Raw genomic sequence first — 22978 nt, forward strand, 5'->3', positions numbered from 1 at the left:
CCAGTGGCTTCTCACTCTCACTCTGGGTAAAGGCTAGATTAGAAAGTTCTCACAGTGGCTTACAAGGCCCTATTCCATCCAGCCTCCCATTTTATTTCTAATCACATCTCTGCTTTCCCAAACCTCACTCTTCCCCCAGCTGTTTCACTCCAGTCATATTAGCCTCCTTACTGTTACTTTGAAACATGTCAGGCACTCTCCTGCTTTATGGCCTTTGCACTTGCTCTTCCCTCTGCCTGGAATGCTCTAAGCTACCCTGGCTGTGTATCTTACCTCCTTCAGTTCTTAACCAAAGATCACCATCTCATTGGGGCCTACCCTGGTTACTTTTAAAATTGTACAAATACCCCAGCCAACAATCCATATCAAATTTTCCTCCTTTATTTTTCTTCTTGGCACTTATTATCATGTAACATATATTTTACAAATTTGTTGTTGTCTTTCTTCTCATAATTGAATATGAGATCCATGAGAGCAGAGGTTTTGTCTGTTTTGTACTGCTCTATTCCCAGCACTTAGAACTGTGTTTGACACATAAGCAGTGCTCAATAAATAAATATTGGTGAAAGGTGTCCAGAGACATTATTATACTTTACCCCCTTGGTCAGGTCTCTGATACACTCTATGTATGTACACAGCTAGAACAACATTTATGACATTTCAAAAAAAGATACCTTCCAGTTCAAAGTGCATGTTTTGCTGAAGATATGTAGAGGCTTACTTAGGCTGTGGCCTGCTCCCTTCCTAATGATCCTAATACTAAGTTTTGCCATGCTTTCATTTAGGAACCTCTACCAGATTTTCTCAAGTGGGGTTCCTCATCTGAGTCACAGAATGTAGAAAATGATTTGAGAGACTGATTTCTCAGTTCTTCAAAGGATAGTTCATAACTAGTACCCTTCTAGATGCATAGGAGAGAAGTTTATTCATATATTCAGTGGGTGCGTCAAGGCATTAGGGTTTAATTATAGTGAAACCCAGGTTGAAAAAGTCTGCATTAATCTCTGAAATTATTTTATAAAAAACAAAACAAAAACAAAACAGCTCTTTCCCTAAGCATAAACCTCATGAAAACAAATTAATAGAAGAGACTTTTCTTCAAAGTTAGATCATTCTTAGTGATATATTTCTGAAAAGCTTTCTTTGCAGTGAGTTAATTGGTTAGGGATAAGAAAGGAGAACTGAAGTATCTTAGTTCATAATTGGTTCTTATAAAGTTTGAAATATTTTCAGATTTTTGCAAATAACAGAGTTTTGTTTGTTTGTATTTTCGTTGCTAAGATAGCTTCTCACAGATTTCTAGAGTGTCATTCATCAGTAAAATCTGCTGAACATTGACACATAGGGCCCTGTTGTTATTTACATTACCAAAAGAATAGATGGAGCCCAAGAGGAATTGCCTGACTTAAAATAGTCTAGTAGGACTAATTCAACCAGGAGTCTGACTGCTGCTTCTCCTAGCAAGAACCCACAATATCACTGCTGCTAGGAGGTAAGGATCAATCCAGCCTGAGCCACAGAACGTAGGTGTGCATGTTCTGTGGGATAGATTGTGGATTACTGATTCATCGTTATGTTTTATTCTGGGATATCATGAAACAAGAGAACATCCCATGGAGAAATTATATTGTACTTTATATTACTTTTCTACCTAGAAGCTGAACCCTTTTTAGGTATTATTTCATTTATTCATAAGATTTTCTGGTGGTAGTTAGAGGAAAGGGAGAGCATGGGAGAGAGAGGATCAGTTAGACTCTCTATTTTATAGTCAAATAAATTGAAAATTAGTCACTTAACCAATTAGAGGTAAAGCTGCAACTAGGTCTCAGGCCTGTGTGTCAATTGGTTATTGCCTTGGTTATCAAGTGCTCATTTTTGATTAAATTATGACTCTGGGCTTTAGAGTGTGCCAACAATTACAAAAACTTTAGAAACTATTCAAGCATGTGTATACATATGTGTTGAGTTTCTCTAAATTTTCCTAGGAAAAATCTTTAATGCTATGTCAACTATTTTCTTGAATATACTACTTTAAATGTAGTGGCAGAAATGAGTATGGATTAATAAATAAATGTCACGCTGGTTCAGGAATAATCTTTCCACTGGCTTTGCAGAAATAACACTCTCTCGGTCTGGATCTGTCAGCCATTTTGCATTCACATTAATCTAGACAGCTCATACTTTTGATTCTCACATGATAACAGGTCTGTATAAAGGACTCTTTGAAAGCAAATCCATTTGGCTCAAAGAAAAACATTGGTTGAACTAACTATAACCAGTTGACTACTGTAAAAAAAGTAAAATACCATTTTTTCCATTTAGACTAGAGAAGTGGTATAAATAATTTCTTTTCTTTGAGTTGAAAGAGAACAATTCAAGCCAAAACTTGGAGTGTTCTCTTGAGGAGAAATTTTGGGGTTTTTTTTGTTGTCGTCTGTTTTTTCCCTGACTCATCCTTAGAAGCTGAAGAGGCACAGGGGAGGAGAGCTATGCTGAGCCAAGTTAGGACTCCAGTCTCAGCCTTTTTAATCACTGCCAGCCAACCGCCTGCTGCTTGGGTAGATTAGTAGATGACAGAGGTAGGACAAAAAGAAACTGCTACATAATATTGTATGTATGTCATTTCTTTCCTGTTCAAAATCCTAAAGCTGAGTAAGAATCCTTAAGGATGTTGTACTTGATGTTGAATTAAAAATATGTGCAAGAGCCGCTATTAATATCAGGTCTCAGTTACTGAGTGCTCCATTACTTTACACCAAGCATGGCACTAAGCACTCTGCTTACATTGTCTTATTTAATCTTCTCAACAACTTTACTCTGACAAGTCATGTCTGCCTGTTATACACTCTGCTTCATAGCACATGTTACAACCAACTGGAAAGAAAAACTCTAAATAATTAATTTTATAATTAGTTATTTCATGTCTGACTCACCTGCTAGACTGAAAAGTCCATGAAGATAAGGACAATCCATATCTGTCTTGTATCCCCAGCACTTATACTGTGCCTGGTATGTAGTAGATGCGCAATAAAAATTTATTGACTGAACAACTGAATGTGTGAATGAGTGAATAAACAACCCTATTAAACAGGTTCTGGTATCACCTCTACTTTATATACCCAGAAACAGAGACTGAGATTTCAACCAAAGTCTGTCCGACTCTACAACACATAACTACTATGTTTAAATGGCCATTAGGGAGCATAAAAATCATCATGGCTCTGGAAAAGGATTTGAAATTTCAGGATATTCTGAATGTAAGCACTTTCTTTAAAAGGAATTATCCTATAAATTTGGATCAGGACTAGGGATGGCTATTATCTTTCTTTTCTCAAGTGGTAGAAGCATGATTCCCCTAAACCTCCAACTTCTGAGCTATTTCTGAGTATTGGTTAGTGAAACAAATGACTGCCCAGGAAGCTGTTTCTGGCCTCTTGCCAAAGGTGCTTTGAGCTCTCGCTGACCCTAGGAGGGCAAACCACAAACTTTTTGTGCGGATTAGCTCCTTTCAAGAACAAAAGTCCCTTTGGGGATTTATTAATTCCCCCACCTCCCCTGGTGCCCATGTTCATTCTTGTTGTCTCGTGTTAGGACTTTGCTCTAGGGCAGTTTTCCAGCTCCAAGAGAGATACTCAGGCCCCTGCTGCCCAAACATTTTGTAGTGCCATGCCTGATTAACTGGACAAGGTCAGACTTGCCTTTTACAGCCCTCCAAGAGGTAGACCCTTTGCTAAGAAATCCCAGAAATGTCTTAATTCCCTGGATATAAGTAGATCAGAGCACTGTAGACCCTAGAAGCTTTGAGCTTTTGCAGCTTTCTTCCCTCAAAAGTGATGGAAATACTTATTATCTCATTGAGAGATATATAATGCCTTAAAGACAGTGCTTTATGTCTCCCAACCTTCTTCCCCCCAAAACCTTGAGGACTACTTAGGAGGAAACTATGCTCAGAAACTTAAATGTAAATCAAGGAAGGAAATTAATTCAAATCATCCAGCAAATGATTAGCAACTACAAAATATATGAAAACTAAAAAGAACTCAGCTAAACATGGGAATAGCAGCAGCAGCTGCATGTTAGCCACAATGAAAAGTCTTAGACCTTCCACCCTCTAGTGTATATCGCTAAATGGATTAGTCATCAGAGCATTTTATTATACCAGAACAGAATTTATCCACTTCTTTGGGAATCTGAAATGCCTAATGCAGGACCCATTGAGGCCAGCAAGAAGGCAGAGCACACTGAATACTTCATTGTCATGTCTAATTGGGTCTGCAGGCATAGTTCAGCCTCATCAGAGCCAGTCTTAAAAAAGAAAGCTCTGTTATGTCAGACAGACACTTGTTATGTGGTTCTTAATTACTCTCCCATGGGTTCCTTGTTTTCTGGGCCCTATCTGTTCGGTTATTACACTAGAACACAAATTACATCAGACATTTAAGCAGCAGACAGAGATGGGTAGCTAGAATCCCAGAAACCCGTAGGTTAATGACCATGCTCTTGCATTAAGAACTTTAACCTATACTACCATGGTATAACCTCTCTTTTTTTGCATATTCAATGACCTCTGAATGTTCTGAAGATGAAGTTAGCCCAAGTTAATGCTGTCTTGAGGGAATGTCTTTGTCAACCTCTCTGAGCTTTCTTTTTCTGACCTGTGGATAGCACCTTTTTTTTTTAAATTGGCACCTAAGCTAACAAGCGTTGCCAATCTTTGCTTTTCTTTTTTTTTATTGCTTTTTCTCCCCGAATCCCCTCAGTACATGGTTGCATATTTTAGTTGTGGGTCCTTCTAGTTGTGGCATGTGGGACACCACCTCAGCATGGCCTGGATCCAAACTGGTGAAACCCTGGACCTCCAAAGTGGAGCGCGTGAACTCAACCACTTGGCCATGGGCCTGGCCCTGGATAGCACTTTCTATAAGAGATGATTGAGACAGCTCCACAGTTCCATTTAGGTGCTTTCCAGATGTAAATTTGTATGGTGCTGGATGACTAGAGAAGACTCAGTTCACTCCATGATTTGGAGTTTTAGAGGAAGCCGTTTTTTCTGCTGAGGATTTTTTTTTTTTTTAAGTTTTTATTTTGCCTTTTTCTCCCAAAGCCCCCAGTATATAGTTGTGTATTTTTAGTTGTGGCGTGTGGGACACCTCCTCAGCATGGCTTGACAAGCAGTGCCAGGTCCACACCCAGGATTCGAACTGGCGAAACCCTGGGCCGCCAAAGCAGATTGCAAGAACTTAACCACTCAGCCACGGGGCCGGCCCCCTGAGGATTTTTTTAATTGAGGTCATAATAGTTTATAACATTGTGAAATTTCAGTTGTACGTTATTATTTGTCAGTCACCACATATGGGCTCCTTTGCACCTTATGTCCAGCCCCCAACTCCTTCCCCTCTGGTAGCCACTCATCTGTTCTCTTTGTGTATGTATTTGTTTTATCTTCCGCATATGAGTAAAATCATGCAGTGTTTGTCTTTCTTTGTCCGGCTTCTTTCACTTAACATAATACCCTCAAGGTCCATCCTTGTTGTTACAAATGGGACAGTTTTGGGTTTTTTGACTTTAATAACATTTCCAGGTTCTTTTTTTTTTTTCTTTTTTCCTTCTTTTCCCCAAAGGCCCCCAGTACGTAGTTGTATATTCTAGTTGTAGGTCCTTCTGGTTGTGCTATGTTGGATGCCGCCTCAACATGGCCTGATGAGCAGTGCCATGTTCCCCCTTCCCAGGATCTGAACCAGTGAAACCCCGGGCCGCCGAAGCAGAGCGTGTGAACTTAACCACACAGCCATGGGCTGCCCCTGATTTTGTCTTTTTTTAATGGCTGAGTAGTATTCCATTATTATATACCATATCTTCTTTATCCATTCATCAATCGATGGGCATTTTGGTTGCTTCCATGTCTTGGCTATTGTGAATGATGCTGCAATGAACATAGGGGTGCATAAGTCTCTTTGAATTATTGATTTCAAGTTCTTTGGATAAATACCCAGTAGTGAAATAGCTGGGTCTTATGGTATTTCTATTTTTAATTTTTTGAGAAGTCTCCATACTGTTTTCCACAGTGGCTGCACCAGTTTGCATTCCCACCAGCAGTGTATGAGGGTTCCCTTTTCTCCACACCCTCTCCAACATTTGTTGTTTTTTGTCTTGGTAATTATAGCCATTCTAACAGGTATAAGGTGATATCTCATTGTAGTTTTGATTTGCATTTCCCTGATGATTAGTGATGTTGAACATGTTTTCATGTGCCTGTTGGCCATCTGTATATCTTCTTTGGAAAAATGTCTCTTCATATCCTCTGCCCATTTTTTGATCGGGTTGTTTGTTTTTTTGTTGTTGAGTTGTATGAATTCTTTATACATTTTGGAGATTAACTCCCTGTCAGATACATGGTTTGCAAATATTTTCTCCTAGTTGATGGGTTGTCTTTTTGTTTTGTTCATGATTTCCTTTGCCTTGCAGAAGACCTGAGGGTTTTTTATTCTGTTGTTCTAGCTGCTTCATATACAGATAGCTCTGATGATGAGACATCTCCTAGGGACAAGCAGCAAAAGAACTCTAAAGGAAGTGGTGACTTCTGTGTCAAGAACATCAAACAGGCAGAGTTTGGACGAAGAGAAATTGAAATTGCTGAACAAGGTAAAGCAAACAAACACTTTTTCCTTCTTAAGCTGCCTGTGACTTTTTGTCCATGTTAATCCCTTTTTTGTGTCCTGGGGTCTAGTAGCTTGTGAAATTTCAGTGTGTTTTTTTTTTCCTTGCTGAGGAATATCTGCCCTGAGCTAACATCCATTGCCAGTCTTCTTCTTCCTCTATTTTGTATGTGGGTTGCCACCACAGCATGACTGCCGACAAGTGGTATATAGGTCTGCACCCAGGACCTGAACCCAGGCCACTGAAGCAGAGCATGCAGAGCTTATCCACTGGGCCACGGGGCTGGCCCCATCAGTGTGATTTTGAAGAATACTTATAACTAAAGATATCTAAGCTCAGGAAACACTGGGGTTGGGGAGAAAACTCTAGTGGGTCTAGAAGCAACCCCTATACAAGGAAAAGGGAGTGAGACTAGATAAGGAGGACTGGAATATAGGGAGTTAGAATACTGGAGCATTTGCCTCTGAACGTCCCTTATAAAAGACAAATCAGGGGCCGGCCCCGTGGCTGAGTGGTTAAGTTCGCGCACTCCGCGTCGGCGGCCCAGGGTTTCACTGGTTCGGATCCTGGGTGCAGACATGGCACTGTTCATTAGGCCATGCTGAGGCGGCATCCCACATGCCACAACTAGAAGGACTCACAACTGAAATATGCAACTATGTACTGGGGGGATTTGGAGAGAAAAAGCAGAAAAAAAAAAAAAAGATTGGCAACAGTTGTTAGCTCAGGTGCCAATCTAAAAAAAGACAGGCCAGCCCAGTGGCGCAGCAGTTAAGTTTGCACATTCTGCTTCTCGGCGGCCCGGGGTTCGCTGGTTCGGATCCTGGGTGCAGACATGGCACCACTTGGCAAGCTATGCTGTAGTAGATGTCCCACATATAAAGTAGAAGAAGATGAGCACAGATATTAGCTCAGGGCCAGGCCAGTCTTCCTCAGCAAAAAGAGGAGGATTGGCAGATGTTAGCTCAGGGCTAATCTTCCTCAAAAAAAAAAGACAAATCAGGTTTAATGTCTTGATTCCTTGAGAAACCTAATCTAACAGAAAACTGGACCAGGGAAAGGATCTTACCTTAAGGGGGTAAGTTTTTCTGTTTATTCTTTATCTCTCATTCCCTCCTTTCTAATATTGCTGTGTATGTATTGGACCTTTTCAGAAATGCCGGCACTGATGGCTTTGAGGAAGAGAGCTCAAGGAGAAAAACCTTTGGCTGGAGCCAAAATTGTGGGTTGCACACACATCACTGCTCAGACTGCTGTGAGTCCTTTTCTTTTCTCCACATAACAATAGTTAATAATAGCCACAAGCTATGGAGTGCTTGCAACATGCCAAGCACTAGGTTAAGAGCTTAGCAAGTATTAATTCATTAATGCTTATAATGGTCATGTAAAGCAGGTATTCCTGTTTCCATTTTATAGATGAGGAAGCTGAGGCTCAGCGAGTTTAAGTAATTTGTCTAAAGTTATACAGCTAGTAAATCACAGAATCAAGATTTGAACTTCAGTGTATCTGACTACCAAGCTTATGTTTTCTCCACTATACTACACTGCTTCCCCTTATCTTCCCTTCCAGTGTCATTTCTATGAGGCAACTCTGTGTTAGGCTGCTTTCAGCTGCAAATAAGAGAAAACCTGATTCAACCTGGCTTATACATAAAGGAATTTATTATGTGATAGAGCTAGAAGTGCAGAGGTAAGGTGGACTTCAGGTGCAGGATCTCAGGGCTCCAGTTTCATCTGTCTGTGATTCCCTTAGAGCGGCCCCCTCACTGTGCTTACTTCATCTTCAGGCTGATGGCAAGATGGTTACAGCTCTTCAAGCCATCACAAACTGACATGAAGAGGAAGAAGGACCATTTCTTCCTCTCTCCCAAGAGCAAGGAAACCTTCCCTGAAGTCTTCCAGGATGCTCTGTCATGTGTCATTGAGCAGAACTGGAAGACATGCCCATGCCCCACCAGTCCTGGGAATGGCACTGGGATTCCCATGATTGGTTTAGTCCAGTGACTCACCCCAGCAGATTCAATGTCCCCTTTTTATTAAAAAAATAGATATTTTGCAATGCCCCTGTATTATCTTGAAATGAAATTCAGATATAACATATCTACAGGCATATAATTTTTTTAAAAAATCAACATAAAATCTTAACTGAAATATGAAGAAAGAATGAAGGAAAAGTAATTTATAATAAAATACTGTGCATTTCAATATGTAAGTGCTTGGGTAGAAGTATAGTAGAATAGTCAGATATCTGTACTTACTCATAGCATTATTTGAACAGGAGTGCTACAAGTGTATATAGATAAAAATATGTTACTGTTTCCAGAGCATCAGAGCAGTATTGCCAAATTATATGATTTTCTGAAATTGTCAACAAGTTTTTGTAAATTTCTGAAGAACACCAACAACAAAACGTATGCGTTTTCTCTTGATTTTCATAGTTGTTGCATTCTTGGAAAAACTGTTTTGTATTAAAATTACAAAAATGCTTTTTGTTAATATGTGAAGTGGAATAACATTTGAAACTCAGACAATTATAAATAGGTTTCTCACTCATGTGAACTTTTCATTGGAACATTTGAAAATTATACCAGATGTGGCATGGTTTTTCTGTTGTAAGAGACTGTCCTGCTCTTTCAAAATGTCAAAATCCCTGGCCCTGCCCGCTAAATACCAGTAGCTCTCCCTTCCCAGTTATTGTCACAACCAGAAATACCCCACAGTTTTCTAAAGTTCCTCTGTTGAGAACCACTGATTTAGACTCATCATCAAAGATGGAGTAGATACTGAGTTGCCAACCACAGTGAGACCACTACAGGAAATTGGTGTGGTGAGAGATGGTCTGGAATCTTTTATAAGATTTATAAAATCCAGGTCATTTATATGGCCAGATCAACTTTCAAAAGATTGTCTCCTGAAGCACAACATTTATGTGGCCACATTTCCTTATTAAGAACAGCAGAGATTCCTCAAGACACAGACAGCTACTGTTAGCATCTTCACTATGGGACTTTTCTGGGTTATGTGTTCTCTGGGGAAAAGACTACCTTGACAGCCCAAAATTAATATAATAATTTGAAAAGCTATCTCTTTTTGGAGCTACAGACTAATGAATCAAGACAGAATCACTCTTGGAACCCTTTTTGGGCTTCCCCAGTCAGGGACATGAGAATTCAGTATGGTGGCTTAAAATAGTAAGTGCTTCTGTACTGTCTCATGTTGCTAAATTATATCTAGTTTCTTTTTTACCCCCTAGCTCACTGAACATTACCACTCTTCAAAGTTCCTTTCTATTTTTTCCTGAATGTAGTAATCAAAATTAGTTTACCAATTTTATTTTTTTATTTACTTATGTATTTATTTTTTAATTGTTAAAATTTTTTTTGAGGAAGATCAGCCCTGAGTTAACATCTGCTGCCAATCCTCCCTCTACTTTATATGTGGGACGCGTACCAGAGCATGGCTTGCCAAGGGGTACCATGTCTGTACCTGGGATCAGAACCGGAGAACCTTGGGCCGCTGAAGCAGAACGTGCACACTTAACCACTGTGCCACGAGGCCAGCCCCAGTTTACCAATTTTAATATTACGTTATTGTTCCTTCCCCACATTTTTTTCTTTTTCTTTTTTTTTCTTTGCTTTTTCTCACCAAATCCCCCCCATACATAGTTGTATGTTTTAGTTGTGGGTCCTTCTAGTTGTGGCACGTGGGACGCCGCCTCAACGTGGCCTGATAAGTGGTGCCATGTCCGTACCTAGGATCCGAGCTGGCGAAACCCTGAGCCAACGAAGTGGATTGCGCAAACTTAACCACTCAGCCACAGGGCCAGCCCCTTCTTTTTCCTTTAAAAAAAAATTACAAAGGAATTTTGCTTGTTTTATTTTTAATCTCTGTTATTTTTATGATAACAAAAGTAGTTCATGTTCATTTTACAAAATTCAAACATTACTACAATCTATAATATAGAAAGACAAAGTCTCCTGTAAGTCCATGCTCCAGAAATAACTATTATAGTTAACAGTTTTCTGCCCATGTATCTAATACACTTGGATCTATTGATATTTTTAGGTGAGTTTCCATAGTTACTTTTTTTTTTTGCTGAGGAAGATTCACCCTGAGCTAGCATCCGCTGCCAATCTTCCTCTTTTTGTACATGGGCCACCACCACAGCATGGTTATTGACAGACAAGTGGTGTAGGTCCACGCTAGGGAACTGAACCCGGCTGCTGAAGCACCAAACTTAACCACTAAGCTACCAGGGCTGGCCTCATGGTTATTTTTAACCAGATTCCCTAGCTACTCTTTCTAAACGGTAATGATTTAAAGTTGGGTTAAACCAGCTTCTAAGCTCAGTCCTCCTCTCACTCCTACCTGCCATCACTCCTGCTTGAGCCCTAATAGTCAGCAGTCTTGACTTAGTTCTTGGAACAGTTCTTATATTCTTGGTCTCAATTACTTTTCTAGTTAATTTATATTGCTTTGTAGGTAAGTCTCAGTATCATTCTTTAGTTTGACAAATTCAGGAATCCTAGCTGTAGGAATTCAGAAATTGTTTAAGGTGAAAAATAAAACAAAAAAATGAGATCAGGTACTGAAAGGTAGCATCAACTAGAAATTAAGACATATGAATAGTTCTGCTATCAACTTGCTATATGGCCTGGGACAAATTACATGAAGGGGTTAGCCTACATTAGTAGAGTTGTTTGCAAATATTTTTTTTAAATTAGAGCATATTTTTAATTAGAGTTTTTATTTAGTAAATAAATATTAGAAAATGCAAATTTTAAAGAATGAAAATTGTCAGTACTCAGAGTTTATCACTGCCAAGAGGTTTTAATGCAAGCTTTTAAACCAAGGCTTTATCCTTGTTAATACAGCTCTTAATCAGTGCAGTAAGGTGGTACACTACCTTTTTTAAAAGAATCCTATCTCCATCATATATGTTGAAGTAAAAGTAAGTCAGGGTCAAATCAGTGGATTACATTTTTTTAAATATTTTTTTTAAATATTTTTCATAGATTTGTAGAAAAATTGCAAGTACAGTACACATAACTTTTTTCCGGAACCATTTGAGAGTAAATTGCCAACCTGGTGCTCCTTCTACCCACAAATATTTTAGTGCATGTTTTTTTACAAATAAGGACATTCTTCTATACAACCAGTACAAACATTCACAATTAGGAAATTAGCATTGATTCGTTATTACCATCTAATCCTCAGACCCCATTTGAGTTTGACTAGTTGTCCCAGTAATATTTTTTATAGCAAAAGGATCCAGTCCACAGTTACGTGTCCCATTTAATTGTCATCTCTCTTTAGTCTCCTTTAGTGCAGCACAGTTCATCAGTCTTTCTTTAACTTTCATGATCTTGACACTTTACAAGATTATAGACAAATTATTCTGTTGAATGTCCTCAATTTGGGCTTTTCTGATGCTTCCTCATTATTAGATTCACGCTATGCATCTTTAGTTGGAACTGATGCTGCATTTTTTTAATTTAAGCTTATTAGGTATCACATGATTTTGACTTGTCCCATGACTGATGTTCATTTTGATCCCTTGATTGAGGTGGTGTCTGCTAGACTTTTCCATTGTACAAATTATTTTCATCCTTGTAATTAATAAGTATTTTGTGAGGTAGTGATATGAAACTGTAAATATCCCATTCTTCATTCAACTTGTGATTTATTCACTCATTTGTTTATTTTTATTTGTATTGAGTCATTGTTTTCTATTTTGTTTAATGAGTTATAATCCATTACTATCATTCTTTATTATCATGCTCAAATTGTTCCAATTTTGGCCATGCGCAGCCCCTTTAGTCTGGCTAATATGGCTTGTCATTTGACGTAGCCCTCTCATTCTTTGAGCATTTCCTTGCTTCTGGTACAAGATGATCTAAGCTCATCTTGTACATTCCCTGTTCTAGCCCTGTAATTAGCCGTTTCTCCAAGGACTCCTGGTTCCTTTTAGTGGATCTGTACAATAGTGTGCTCTTTGCTATTGAGATGCCATTGTTCCTGAATCCTCTTTCATTAATTTTGGAAAATAATTGCCCATTAACTCTTCATATATTTCTCTTGCCCTATTCTCTCTTCTTCTAGGACTCCAATTACATTTATGTTAGACTGTTTGATGATATCCCATAAATCTTGGATGCTTTGTTCTGATTTCCCCCCACTCTTTTTTCTTTCTGTATTTCAGTTTAGTAATTTCTATTGATCTGTCTTCAAGTTCATTGATTCTATCCTAAGATATGCCCAATCTGATGAAAAGCCTCAAAGAATTCTTAATCTCTGCTACCTTTTATTTTATTTTTTATTTCTGACATTTCAGCTTGTTTTTATAATTTCCATCTTTCTGATGAAATTCTCTTTCGGTTCATAGATGTTGTCCCTCTTTTTCGCTAGACCCTTAACATAAACATATTAATTGTAGTTAAAGTTCCTGTCTGATTAAACATCTATCTCATCTCAGAGTCTGATTCTCTTAAATACTGTATTTCTTGACAGTGGGTTGGGTTCTTTTTCACTTTTTTGTGTGTCTTGAAATTTTATATTGAATGGTAGTATATTAGTTTCCATTATTATCACAAATTGGACTGGATTTCAGTTCTGTACCATAGGCTTCAAATTCCTCCAGCAGTGGACTACTGTTACCTTGTGATTTGAGGTTACCTGAGTGATCCCCTCTGTTTTGGCTTCACCCTCATCTTTCAGCTGCTTCTGCACATGCTTGCCACAGGAGGGCTCTCTCTTCAAGTGCATTCCCTCCCTGCAGCACTAGATGGCTGCCGCTTGTTTCCTGGAGCTAGGCTCATGGTTAGGGCAAGTGGGGTTCTTGAATCTCCTGGTCCAGCCTCAGTCTTAGGCAGGCCTCTGTGAAGGTAGCGCTTTTTTAGTGTTCCCGTCTCTCCGCTCAGTAGTAGCCAAATTTTGCCTTATATCTGTGAAAGGTCTTGAGCAGGCGATATTGTTCTGCCCCTCCTGGAAAGGTAGCAGATCTTTATTTTATTATCAGTGTGGGGTCCTGGGCCCAAGAGGGTTTCGTGCTGTTCCCCCAGGAGCAAAGAATTTTTGCTTCTACCCTCCCCCAGAAGCAGTGGATCTTTGCCTGGTCCCTGGTGGCAGGCATAACTCCTGCTCCACTTCTTACAGCTTAAGATTTTTGCTTCCTATGGGAGAAGATTGTGGGGAAGTGCCCACATTTCATGCTTATCTTTGAGTACAGCCAGTCAGCTCCTTGCCCTCAGTCTTTCTTGTGAGCACTGGGTGGAAACGCCTGGAAAAGTATATGCATGCGCATATGAAATCTCCTTGTGCCTGGGACTACTAGAAATTCCAAACTGACACACTTTCCCACACTCAGCCTTTACTACTTCATTACAATTTTAGCTAATTTTTTCTTACCCTTATGTGTGGCAGCCACCTCTTCCTTCCATGCTCTGCCAAAGGTGAAACAGTGTTCCCTCTCTCCTTCAAGGGATTTGCTACTTTTGGAGTTCAGTTCACTTGGTTGTTTTATGACTTCAGCTCTTTGATGAGTGCAAGAAAAGTAATGGTTTTGTAGATTATTTGGATTTTTCTTGTTGTTAGGGTAGGAGCTTCTTTTGCAACTTTCTACATCCTGAGAAGAAGCAGGACTGTAAATTAGTGGTTTTTAAAAAACGTTTTGGCTCCGAAATCCTTGGTTTAATTGAATCTTACATAGAGTTCAGCTGGAACCTTCCCCATGCCTACCCCCAATACTTGCCCTCTTCTCAAAATACTGAAGCGTTTCTGTAGAGCACAATTTGAAAATCATTGGCCTCAGTTATTCCTGATGTACTTTCTCATTGTCAAATATATAAATTTAATCTCCTTGACCAATTTTTTGGCCCAAGCATGCTCATCTCCTGCTTTCTCTTTAATATAGGTGCTTATGGAAACTCTGGGTGCTCTGGGGGCACAGTGCCGATGGGCTGCCTGCAACATCTATTCCACTCTCAATGAAGTGGCTGCTGCTCTAGCAGAAAGTGGTAAGATCTTTTGCTTGTTCTCTAGTAAGTCTCTGAAAAGTTCCATTGTTTCAAGACAGTCATGCACCACATGACCATGTTTTGGTCAACGACGAACTGCATATACAACGGTGGTCTCATAAGATTAGTACCATATGGCCTAGATGTGTAGTAGGCTATACCATCTAGGTTTGTGTAAGTATGCTCTCTGATGTTTGCACAATGACGAAATCACCTAATGACACATTTCTATGAACATTTCTAGAACGTATCCCTGTTGTTAAGCAACAAATGATTGTTTAAATCTTTAAGGACGATTGACATTAACAAAGCTGTCTTAGAAGAAATGGATCCCTAGTCTTGATGAGATTGCTCTCTTTCTGGGCTTCTGTTGTTAAATACGATCTAGATAACTTTGTTGTTTTACAGTCACAAATATCTTCTTATGTCTAATATTCTATTATTAGTCAGTGCATTGCCTTGACTTGCTAATATTAGAGCACCAGTCAACACCAGTCACTATCTCTAAGGTAATTTGGATTAGAAAAGAAAATGCTTCAGGCATAGTTTTGAGGTCCTGCTGGTTTTTCAGCAGTTTGCTCTGATTTAATGTTTGGTGTTTCTGCTTCAGAAGTTAACAGGAATTGACCTGGCAGATTAATATTTGATCACACTGACACTTGAAGGACAAAAGAAATAGAGAAATTTGGACTTTGTCAGTTTCTTGCTTTCACTCTCTGACAACACAGCACAGATCATGGTACCAAACTCTTGCTTCAGGGCTCTTGAGAAATGCTGGGAAAACCCGATAGTGCATGTATGTCTCTCCTCCTGCTAGCACTTTCAGCATTTCATTGGTTCTTTCATTTACATTTATTCATTTATAAAATTTTTATTAATGTATAAAATATGTATAAAAAAGTGCACAAGTACTAAATATATAGCTCAATGAATTGTACAGATACATTCATTTCTTTTTTCTCCAAAAAATGCTTATTGACCTACTCTAAGAGATACAGGGACAAATAAGACAATGTCTTTGTCCTCAGAATCTTATACCGTAGTTGAGGAGAAGACACATATATAATAATGATAATACAGGGACATAAATGATAAATGCTATGATAGATCATAAGTCCACATTCAGAACAGAAACAAGGGGCTTATTACAGCTCAAATTCCAAGAGAGATCACTTCCAGTTGAGTTGATCACGCTTCATTAGGCACATGGCACTTAACTGGGACATGAAGTGTGACAATATTTTAATAGTTGGAGAAGAGTGTAAGAGTTTTCCTGATGAAGAGGATGGGATGACTAAAGTATAGAAACAAGAAAGATCAAAGTATAGTTGGGAAATGGTGAGAATTCCAGTTGGACTAGATCAAGAAGTACGTATTTCTGGTTTCTTCTTTTTTTCCGTTTAGTCATATTTTTAGCATCTATCATACTTTTGTCCCTTTTCCTTATTCTCTTTGGTCTAACAAGAGCAAAATGACCACCAAAGACAAGGGAGTGGATGAAGGGGCTGAAGACAGTACCAAGCAGTGAAGAAAGTCAATCCAAGGAGTACAGCACAACAAGAGAGTTTGGAGTTGGGGAAAACCAGCATCTTCTTGCCAGAATTTAGGGTCAGCCCTTTTTTCAGGTTTTAATGGTTTCTCTTTGTTCCTTTTCTCAGGTTTTCCTGTCTTTGCCTGGAAAGGAGAATCAGAAGATGACTTTTGGTGGTGCATTGATAGATGTGTGAATGTGGAAGGCTGGCAGCCAAACATGGTGGGTTTGATTTCTGCTAACACAATTCTATAGGGGTTTGGAAGGGAAAGAGGAAGAGGCTGTGGCCTGGGAGAGGGTTTCCCAACAGGAAGGAAGGAAAATGCCTACTTTTCTATCTGATGTACCTAGGCTTCCAGCAGAACTAGATGCTTATGCTTAGGGTGCTACAAGAATATTGAATCTCGTTGTAGCCTCAAAGTGCTGTAATTGTTGGTTCTGATCTTAGAAGCATTCATATTCATCAGCAACACTCAGGTTCACACATGTCTGGTTGAAAAGTAAGATTAATGAGTTACCCTCCCCTACCACTGCTCACCACCCCCAGCAACAACAACAACAACACACACATGTACACACAGCTGCTGTGGTACTTAGTGTTCTCTCTAGAATCATATGCTAAATTTATCGTTAACCTGAAGAGATTCCAAGTTCAAATTTCTTCTCTTTATTCATTCCCCATCTTAAGAAAGATGACTAGGTTTTGGGTTTTTTGTTTTGCTTCATTTGTATTTTTCTTTCATTTTTTAGAAGATCAAGTTCTCGAAGGCTGATAGCATATTAGATTCACAGGGAGAAACAAAAAGCTGCACAAAATATGAGGCACTCCTACTTTGCAGACATTTCTACATATGAGTAAGAGGAGAAATTAGGGAATCAAATGAAAAAAGAATCCTTGAAACTTTAGTCCAACTATTGCTTGCTGCTAAAGACTGTCAAGTAGGCCTCACCTGGTACACAGCAGAGAGAAGCAGCCTATCTTTCTGGATTCTGTGAGCCAGGTCATACTGCACCAAGTGCTGGTTTGAGGAAGCTGGGTTAAAGGCTTCATATCCTGAAAGGGAGGGAGGAGTCAGCTGTAAGATGAGTCAGCTCTTTCTAACAGAGTTTAACAGTGACAGAAGGGAGTATGACTGACAGGCGCTAAAGAAGATATGCCAGGGGCTTTCTACTGGAAATAAAACGTTAATTTTATAGTCATAAACACAGGGAGGACATTGGATTGTACCCAGAGAGCTTTTATAAACTGTAGAGCCAGCACAAACTGCTGGAAAGGTTGATGAAGAAAGTAAGACAAGGATAAAAACAGTTGTTGCTCCAGAAAACAGGACCCATATCTCTTTGGATCCTGTCAAGATCTAGTAATTTTACTTGCTTTCCAACCTCAGGAAGATTCCTTGGAACAAGAATTTTCTACAATAGAATTACCTGGTGAGAATTATGGGCTACATTCATTAATAAATATTAGTGATAGCTACTACCTGCCTGTGTTAGATACCTTTGTTAAAAGAGAAACATGGACAAAAATACAACTGCTCAGTCTTCTGTGTCTGATCTTTTGTGTGCTAGGGATCAGAGGCTGCAAGGGGAAACTCCATGAGGGTTTTCATACATGCAGAAAGAGAGAGAAACTCAGAGGAGCCTTTCCATTTCTTAGGGCATCTGTGCTGAGGGTTTCTACTGGGAGAAAATGGAGCACTAACTTGTAGTATGGAGTGAGTGTAAGAGTTTTAATGAGAGTCCGACCTTGGATCTCTGCTCTCAAATAAGGTTTAGTTGAGTCAGAGAAAATAGATCAACACCAAGAGGAGAAGCAAAAAAGGGATCAAGTGGTAGACGTGAGGTTGGGGATTTTGTGTACCCAGGAATCCAGGATGGCATGTTTGGCACTTGTAGTAGAGTTGATAACTGATGGGACTGCAAAATGGGTGCATGCCAGTAGAGGGCAACTCAGTTCTGTGGGACTTTCCAGGAGGATGGGTATAATTTGAAAAGTCCTGGGTCCGGCCAGGTGGCACAGCGGTTAAGTGTGCATGTTCCGCTTCGACGGCCTCGGGTTCACCGGTTCAGATCCCGGGTGCGGACATGGCACAGCATGCTGTGGTAGGCGTCCCACATATAAAGCAGAGGAAGATGGGCATGGATGTTAGCTCAGGGCCAGTCTTCCTCAACGAAAAGAGGAGGATTGGCAGCAGTTAGCTCAGGGCTAATCTTCCTCAAAAAAAAAAAAATTGAAAAGTCCTGCCAAGCATTTCTCATAGCTAGGTGAAGGGCTGAAGTGCCACAGCCTGGTGCCTAATAGTATGCTAAACAGGTCTTTCTTTAGCTTATTTATAATTCAGAAACTTTCCTCTGCTGGTGAAAGCTTCAGTGGGCACAGCATTGTGTTTATCTTTAATCACAACCTGAAATAGTGATGAGCTGTTCAGAGAAAAGCTTGCACACCTACATGCTGCACAGTTCCCTAGTTATTTTTAATTTGATTTATAGAGAGTGTGAGGTTGTACTAGGCAAAACCATACAGTGCTGCCTGATATTTTGGGTAAGAGAGTGCCTGTACTTTGGGAAAAGTAAAGGATTAACTAATAGAGTTTTATAAACCATTGTTTTGGGAGAGAGAGACTAATTATCTGGATTCATTTAAAGTAAGCTTTGACTGATTATATTTAAAGTCTTGAATTTAACCAATAGAAATATGCTAATAGCAAGTTTAGGCTTTCTGAATATCTACAGTACATTCAAGAACTAGTGGTTTAGATAACCACTTAAGCTGTTAGTCCATAAGAAAATCCTCATGGCATTGCTGTGTATTTTGATCTAGTAGGTGTGTCATGTGGGAAACTCATTTGGCTGTGAGAATTACAATTGCCCTTTTATCCCTCATTGTCTTTTATTAATTAATATCGACTATTTGGGCATTATACTGCCTTTAAGTTACTTTTCATAACCATATAGGAAATTTGAAATATCTGTAAATTGACCATTAGAAATTGTGATACAAGACCCAGAGAAACACTGGAAGCCTTGAGCCTTTAGCAAAATGAATGACATTATTGATGCTTACTATTGCAGATCTTGGATGATGGAGGGGATCTTACTCACTGGATTTATAAGAAGTATCCCAACATGTTTAAGAAAATCAAGGGCATAGTAGAGGAAAGTGTTACTGGAGTCCATAGGTAAGATTTGACATACCTGATTTTATGGACATATATATATATTCTATATATATATATATATATAGACATATATATTCTATATTCACATACCTATGGAATACATTATGTTAAAAATTAGAACCTGCTATGAGGTGATGAGATCTGAGCCTGCACATTTGTTTTTTTAATTAACAACACAAATAACAAACCTAAAATAGTGAGAGAGGGATGGGTAGGAGAAGGAGTGTGGTCCTCATGTTTCCTAGTCATTGTAATGCAATGACTGCTTGTCCTTTTTGGACGAATTCATTTACTCAACAGATATTTATTTATTGAACTTCTGCAATGAGCAAGGAACTGTTCTAGGAACTGTGCCAGTGATCTAGCAGTGGGCAAAACAGACAAAAACCTGGGCCCTCATAGAGCTTACATTCTTAACATGGAGAGCAAGGATTTAGGGTTCTGTTTCCAAATAAGCAATAATTCCATGAGTAAAATTGGAATCATTTCTATTTACTGTTATTCACCCAGAAAGAACTGAAAGTATGAAATAAAAGTTTTAGGGAGGTAATTCTAAATAAGCCACCATCATGGCTTCAATATATTGTGATCTTTTTGAATATACAAAACTATGGGTTATACCATACTTCAGATTCTTAGTAAGGGATGAATTTTGAGTAAAAGACCCAGTTCTAATTTTTAGTTGACTCAATTTAAATAAACTCCTGTATATAGATATACATATTTACAGATATGTGTATGAGACTATAAAATTGAGACTATTTGAAAGTTAAAATCATTGCATTAGAGTAGTAGGATTAAAATAGTACTTAAAGTTACTCTTTTTATAATTAAACAGGAGAATAAAATTAATAAGCAATTTAAAATTTTACATTTTAGTCCTTAAAATTTAGAGGTAAGTCAAAGCTTTTCCCCACATGCCTTTTGACTAAGACCTTTATTTCTAAGCTGTATACAGGCTCTAGAAAGATATTCTTTATTTCTCTATATACAACTAATAGGATGAAACTAGTAGTGTCTCATGCCTACCCAATCAAAATATTTCTGGAATGTGATATGAAACTGACAGTAGATTGCAATATCTCATTGTTTTATGTTCTTGATTTCCTTCATCCTCAGGCTGTACCAGCTATCCAAAGCTGGGAAGCTGTGTGTTCCAGCCATGAATGTCAATGACTCAGTCACCAAACAGAAATTTGACAACCTCTATTGTTGCCGTGAATCAATTCTTGATGGGTAATATTTTGTTATCTTTAGGATGAACTTGAGTTGTTGAATTAAGGTTCTGAGTTTTTTGGTTTTGGTTATTTCTGGAAATGATTCATATAGCCCCTCTGGATTTATCAGCATATCATACTCGATATTTTATGACCCAGAGCTACCATTGCTATCACTATTACAAGCAAATCTATTTTACTTAAAAAGTCAGACTAGCCTATGTCTGCTGGTGGCAGAATTTTTACTTTGTGACCCTATCAGGCCTGTGAGTCAGTAACTAAAGTCATTATAAACAAGTACATATCTTTGATGGTTTGGGAAAAGATCCCTAGTGTTCTCATTCTAGGTCATGTTACCAGTTCTCAAACTCCAACTGTCATGTAATTCTATGGCCATCTGGAAAGTTTTGGTGAGCAAAGAGTCAATTTCCTGAGGCATTTTTAGTTGTTCAAATCTGTAAGAATTGCAAAGCTGACAAAAGCTACTTAGATATTTACCAAATACTATGTTCTTCCGGTAACCAGTTTCTGTTTCTACACTTGTGTTCCAACATTCCTTTATTTTTGCTGGGAAAACTCAATAATTCCCTATGTGAAACCATTAAGTTGTTTTAGAATATTGCCAAACTAAATGGTTTACACCATGTATAGGTCAATGGAAAAGTGAAGAAAGGGCCTGTGGGCCACATTACTAACAAGTCTAGATCCCAGGCAGTTTGTGACACAATAGGCATTGGAGCCAGAACTTTGGTTTGACTATTGGCTCTATCATTTATTAACTATAAGGCCTCAGACTAGTTATTTAACTTCTCTGTGTCTATTTCCTCATCTGTAAAATGGTGAGAGTAAGACCTACCTCATAGAGTTATTGTGAGAATTAAATGAGATAAGGTATGAATCCTCATGTTCAGTGTTCCCTTACTGTTCTTTCTAGAACCCTGTACAATAGATTCTAGGATTGAGTTAGATCGTAGAAGAAACTTTTTGCTTTGAAATCTTTTTTGCAGGAGAATGTTCAATGCAAATTTGAACAATTTTTAATTATTACTCCTATAGAGTCAATAGTATTATCAAATAGATTGGACATTTGAGTGAATTCTCAATCCATCAGTCTGTTAGTACACTGTCCCTAGTTCTGTCCATATATAAGTATTATTGTGATGAATAGCCTTGTGTCTGATAAAATCAATAATAATCTGGGTATATATTCATTAAAATATTTACTCATCTACAACCATCTTTTAGATTTTTCGCGTCCCAAATCTATGAGCCTAAAATCTGCCTGTACTAGGTTCAGTAAAAGATGCATAAAGCTACCTATAGCAGTTCATAAAAATGGACAGAGTTCCTGCTAAGCAGCATATACCCTATGGGTAAGAAAGATTCTTTAATGTCGGAAGTATACAAAAGTGAGAGTAAGATGGAAGCAGTGGAACAGGAGTTAAGGTTAATGAAGAAACAGGAAAACATCGGCTATCCGCCAGAAACCTTCTGAGTAGTAAAAGCTCATTGGCACCTTTAGATGGTGAAAAACTTTCCAACTGTATCATGGGCAGTTGTTCCTCTCAGAGGAATTGAGAGCAGGAGAAGTTAAGGAAGAGGCAAAGTATGTTCCAGGAAAGTCTGCAATGGAAAGGAGAGGACATTCAGGCCAATAGAAAGTCCACATGAGAAAGGTATTAGTGATTAAGCTTCTATAGTTCTGAGCTGGTTACACAATACGCCATAAGCTGTAAGGGAATGGCCCGGCTGACTCCTGGAGGATACTTCTGCAATTGGACTGCAATGCCAAAAAGCAGTGCAAGTGCAGCCTTCTGGAGACTGAGGTTCCACTTGGTAGGAAGAATAAGGATATCCCAGCTATGATTTTCAGATCATAAAATAGATCATATTGTAGGAACTGTTCTAGAGGGTCCTGTGGCTAGAAGAATCAGAGAGAAGTCAGAGACTGGGCATGAATTTTATTTACCACCAGGAAGCTTATTCCCATCCCCCCCAAAAAGTCCTTCCTTGACTGAGGTCTTTTTGTCCTTTATCCTCAAACCCTGAGGCAGATCTGGGTCTCTAAGATCACAAGGAAATCATTACCTGACAAATCCATCCAGGTCTGTCAGCCTATCGTTTGTAGAGAGTAGCAGTGTTGATGAAGTTTCCTTTCCACCACACCATCATTTGTAGTCACACAGAGAGAGTCATCTTCCCTTGGGAAGAGAGGCAGAAAGGCTTGAGGGTAGTCAAAGCAAAGAAGGATCAGAAATATGTTTACTGATTTTTCTTGTTGTCCTAGCCATTCCAGGACCGTTCTTCTAAGCCATGACTTTTGAGTATGGTGGTAACCCAGCCAGACTTACTCTCTTCACTCAATAAGAAATTGCCTCT

At 38.8% G+C, this 22978-nt stretch overlaps 1 protein-coding gene across 23 annotated transcripts in view; it reads left to right on the forward strand.

The window, feature by feature from the left end:
* The window catches only part of AHCYL2 (adenosylhomocysteinase like 2), a 168791-nt gene that overhangs the window by 124818 nt on the left and 20995 nt on the right, over window positions 1-22978 (forward strand). For all 23 annotated transcript variants that reach the window (XR_011539259.1, XM_070616573.1, XM_070616562.1 and 20 more), the window contains 6 exons: window positions 6499-6642; window positions 7812-7912; window positions 14570-14672; window positions 16331-16425; window positions 19276-19382; window positions 20502-20618. Coding sequence is in view for 22 of the 23 variants with exons in the window: in XM_070616562.1 (XP_070472663.1) it covers window positions 6499-6642; window positions 7812-7912; window positions 14570-14672; window positions 16331-16425; window positions 19276-19382; window positions 20502-20618 (667 nt within the window). In the remaining variant the exon portion in view is untranslated. The remainder of the gene's footprint in view (window positions 1-6498; window positions 6643-7811; window positions 7913-14569; window positions 14673-16330; window positions 16426-19275; window positions 19383-20501; window positions 20619-22978) is intronic.

Source organism: Equus przewalskii, chromosome 4 (genome assembly GCF_037783145.1).
Source record: "Equus przewalskii isolate Varuska chromosome 4, EquPr2, whole genome shotgun sequence".
Lineage (NCBI taxonomy): Eukaryota > Metazoa > Chordata > Mammalia > Perissodactyla > Equidae > Equus > Equus przewalskii.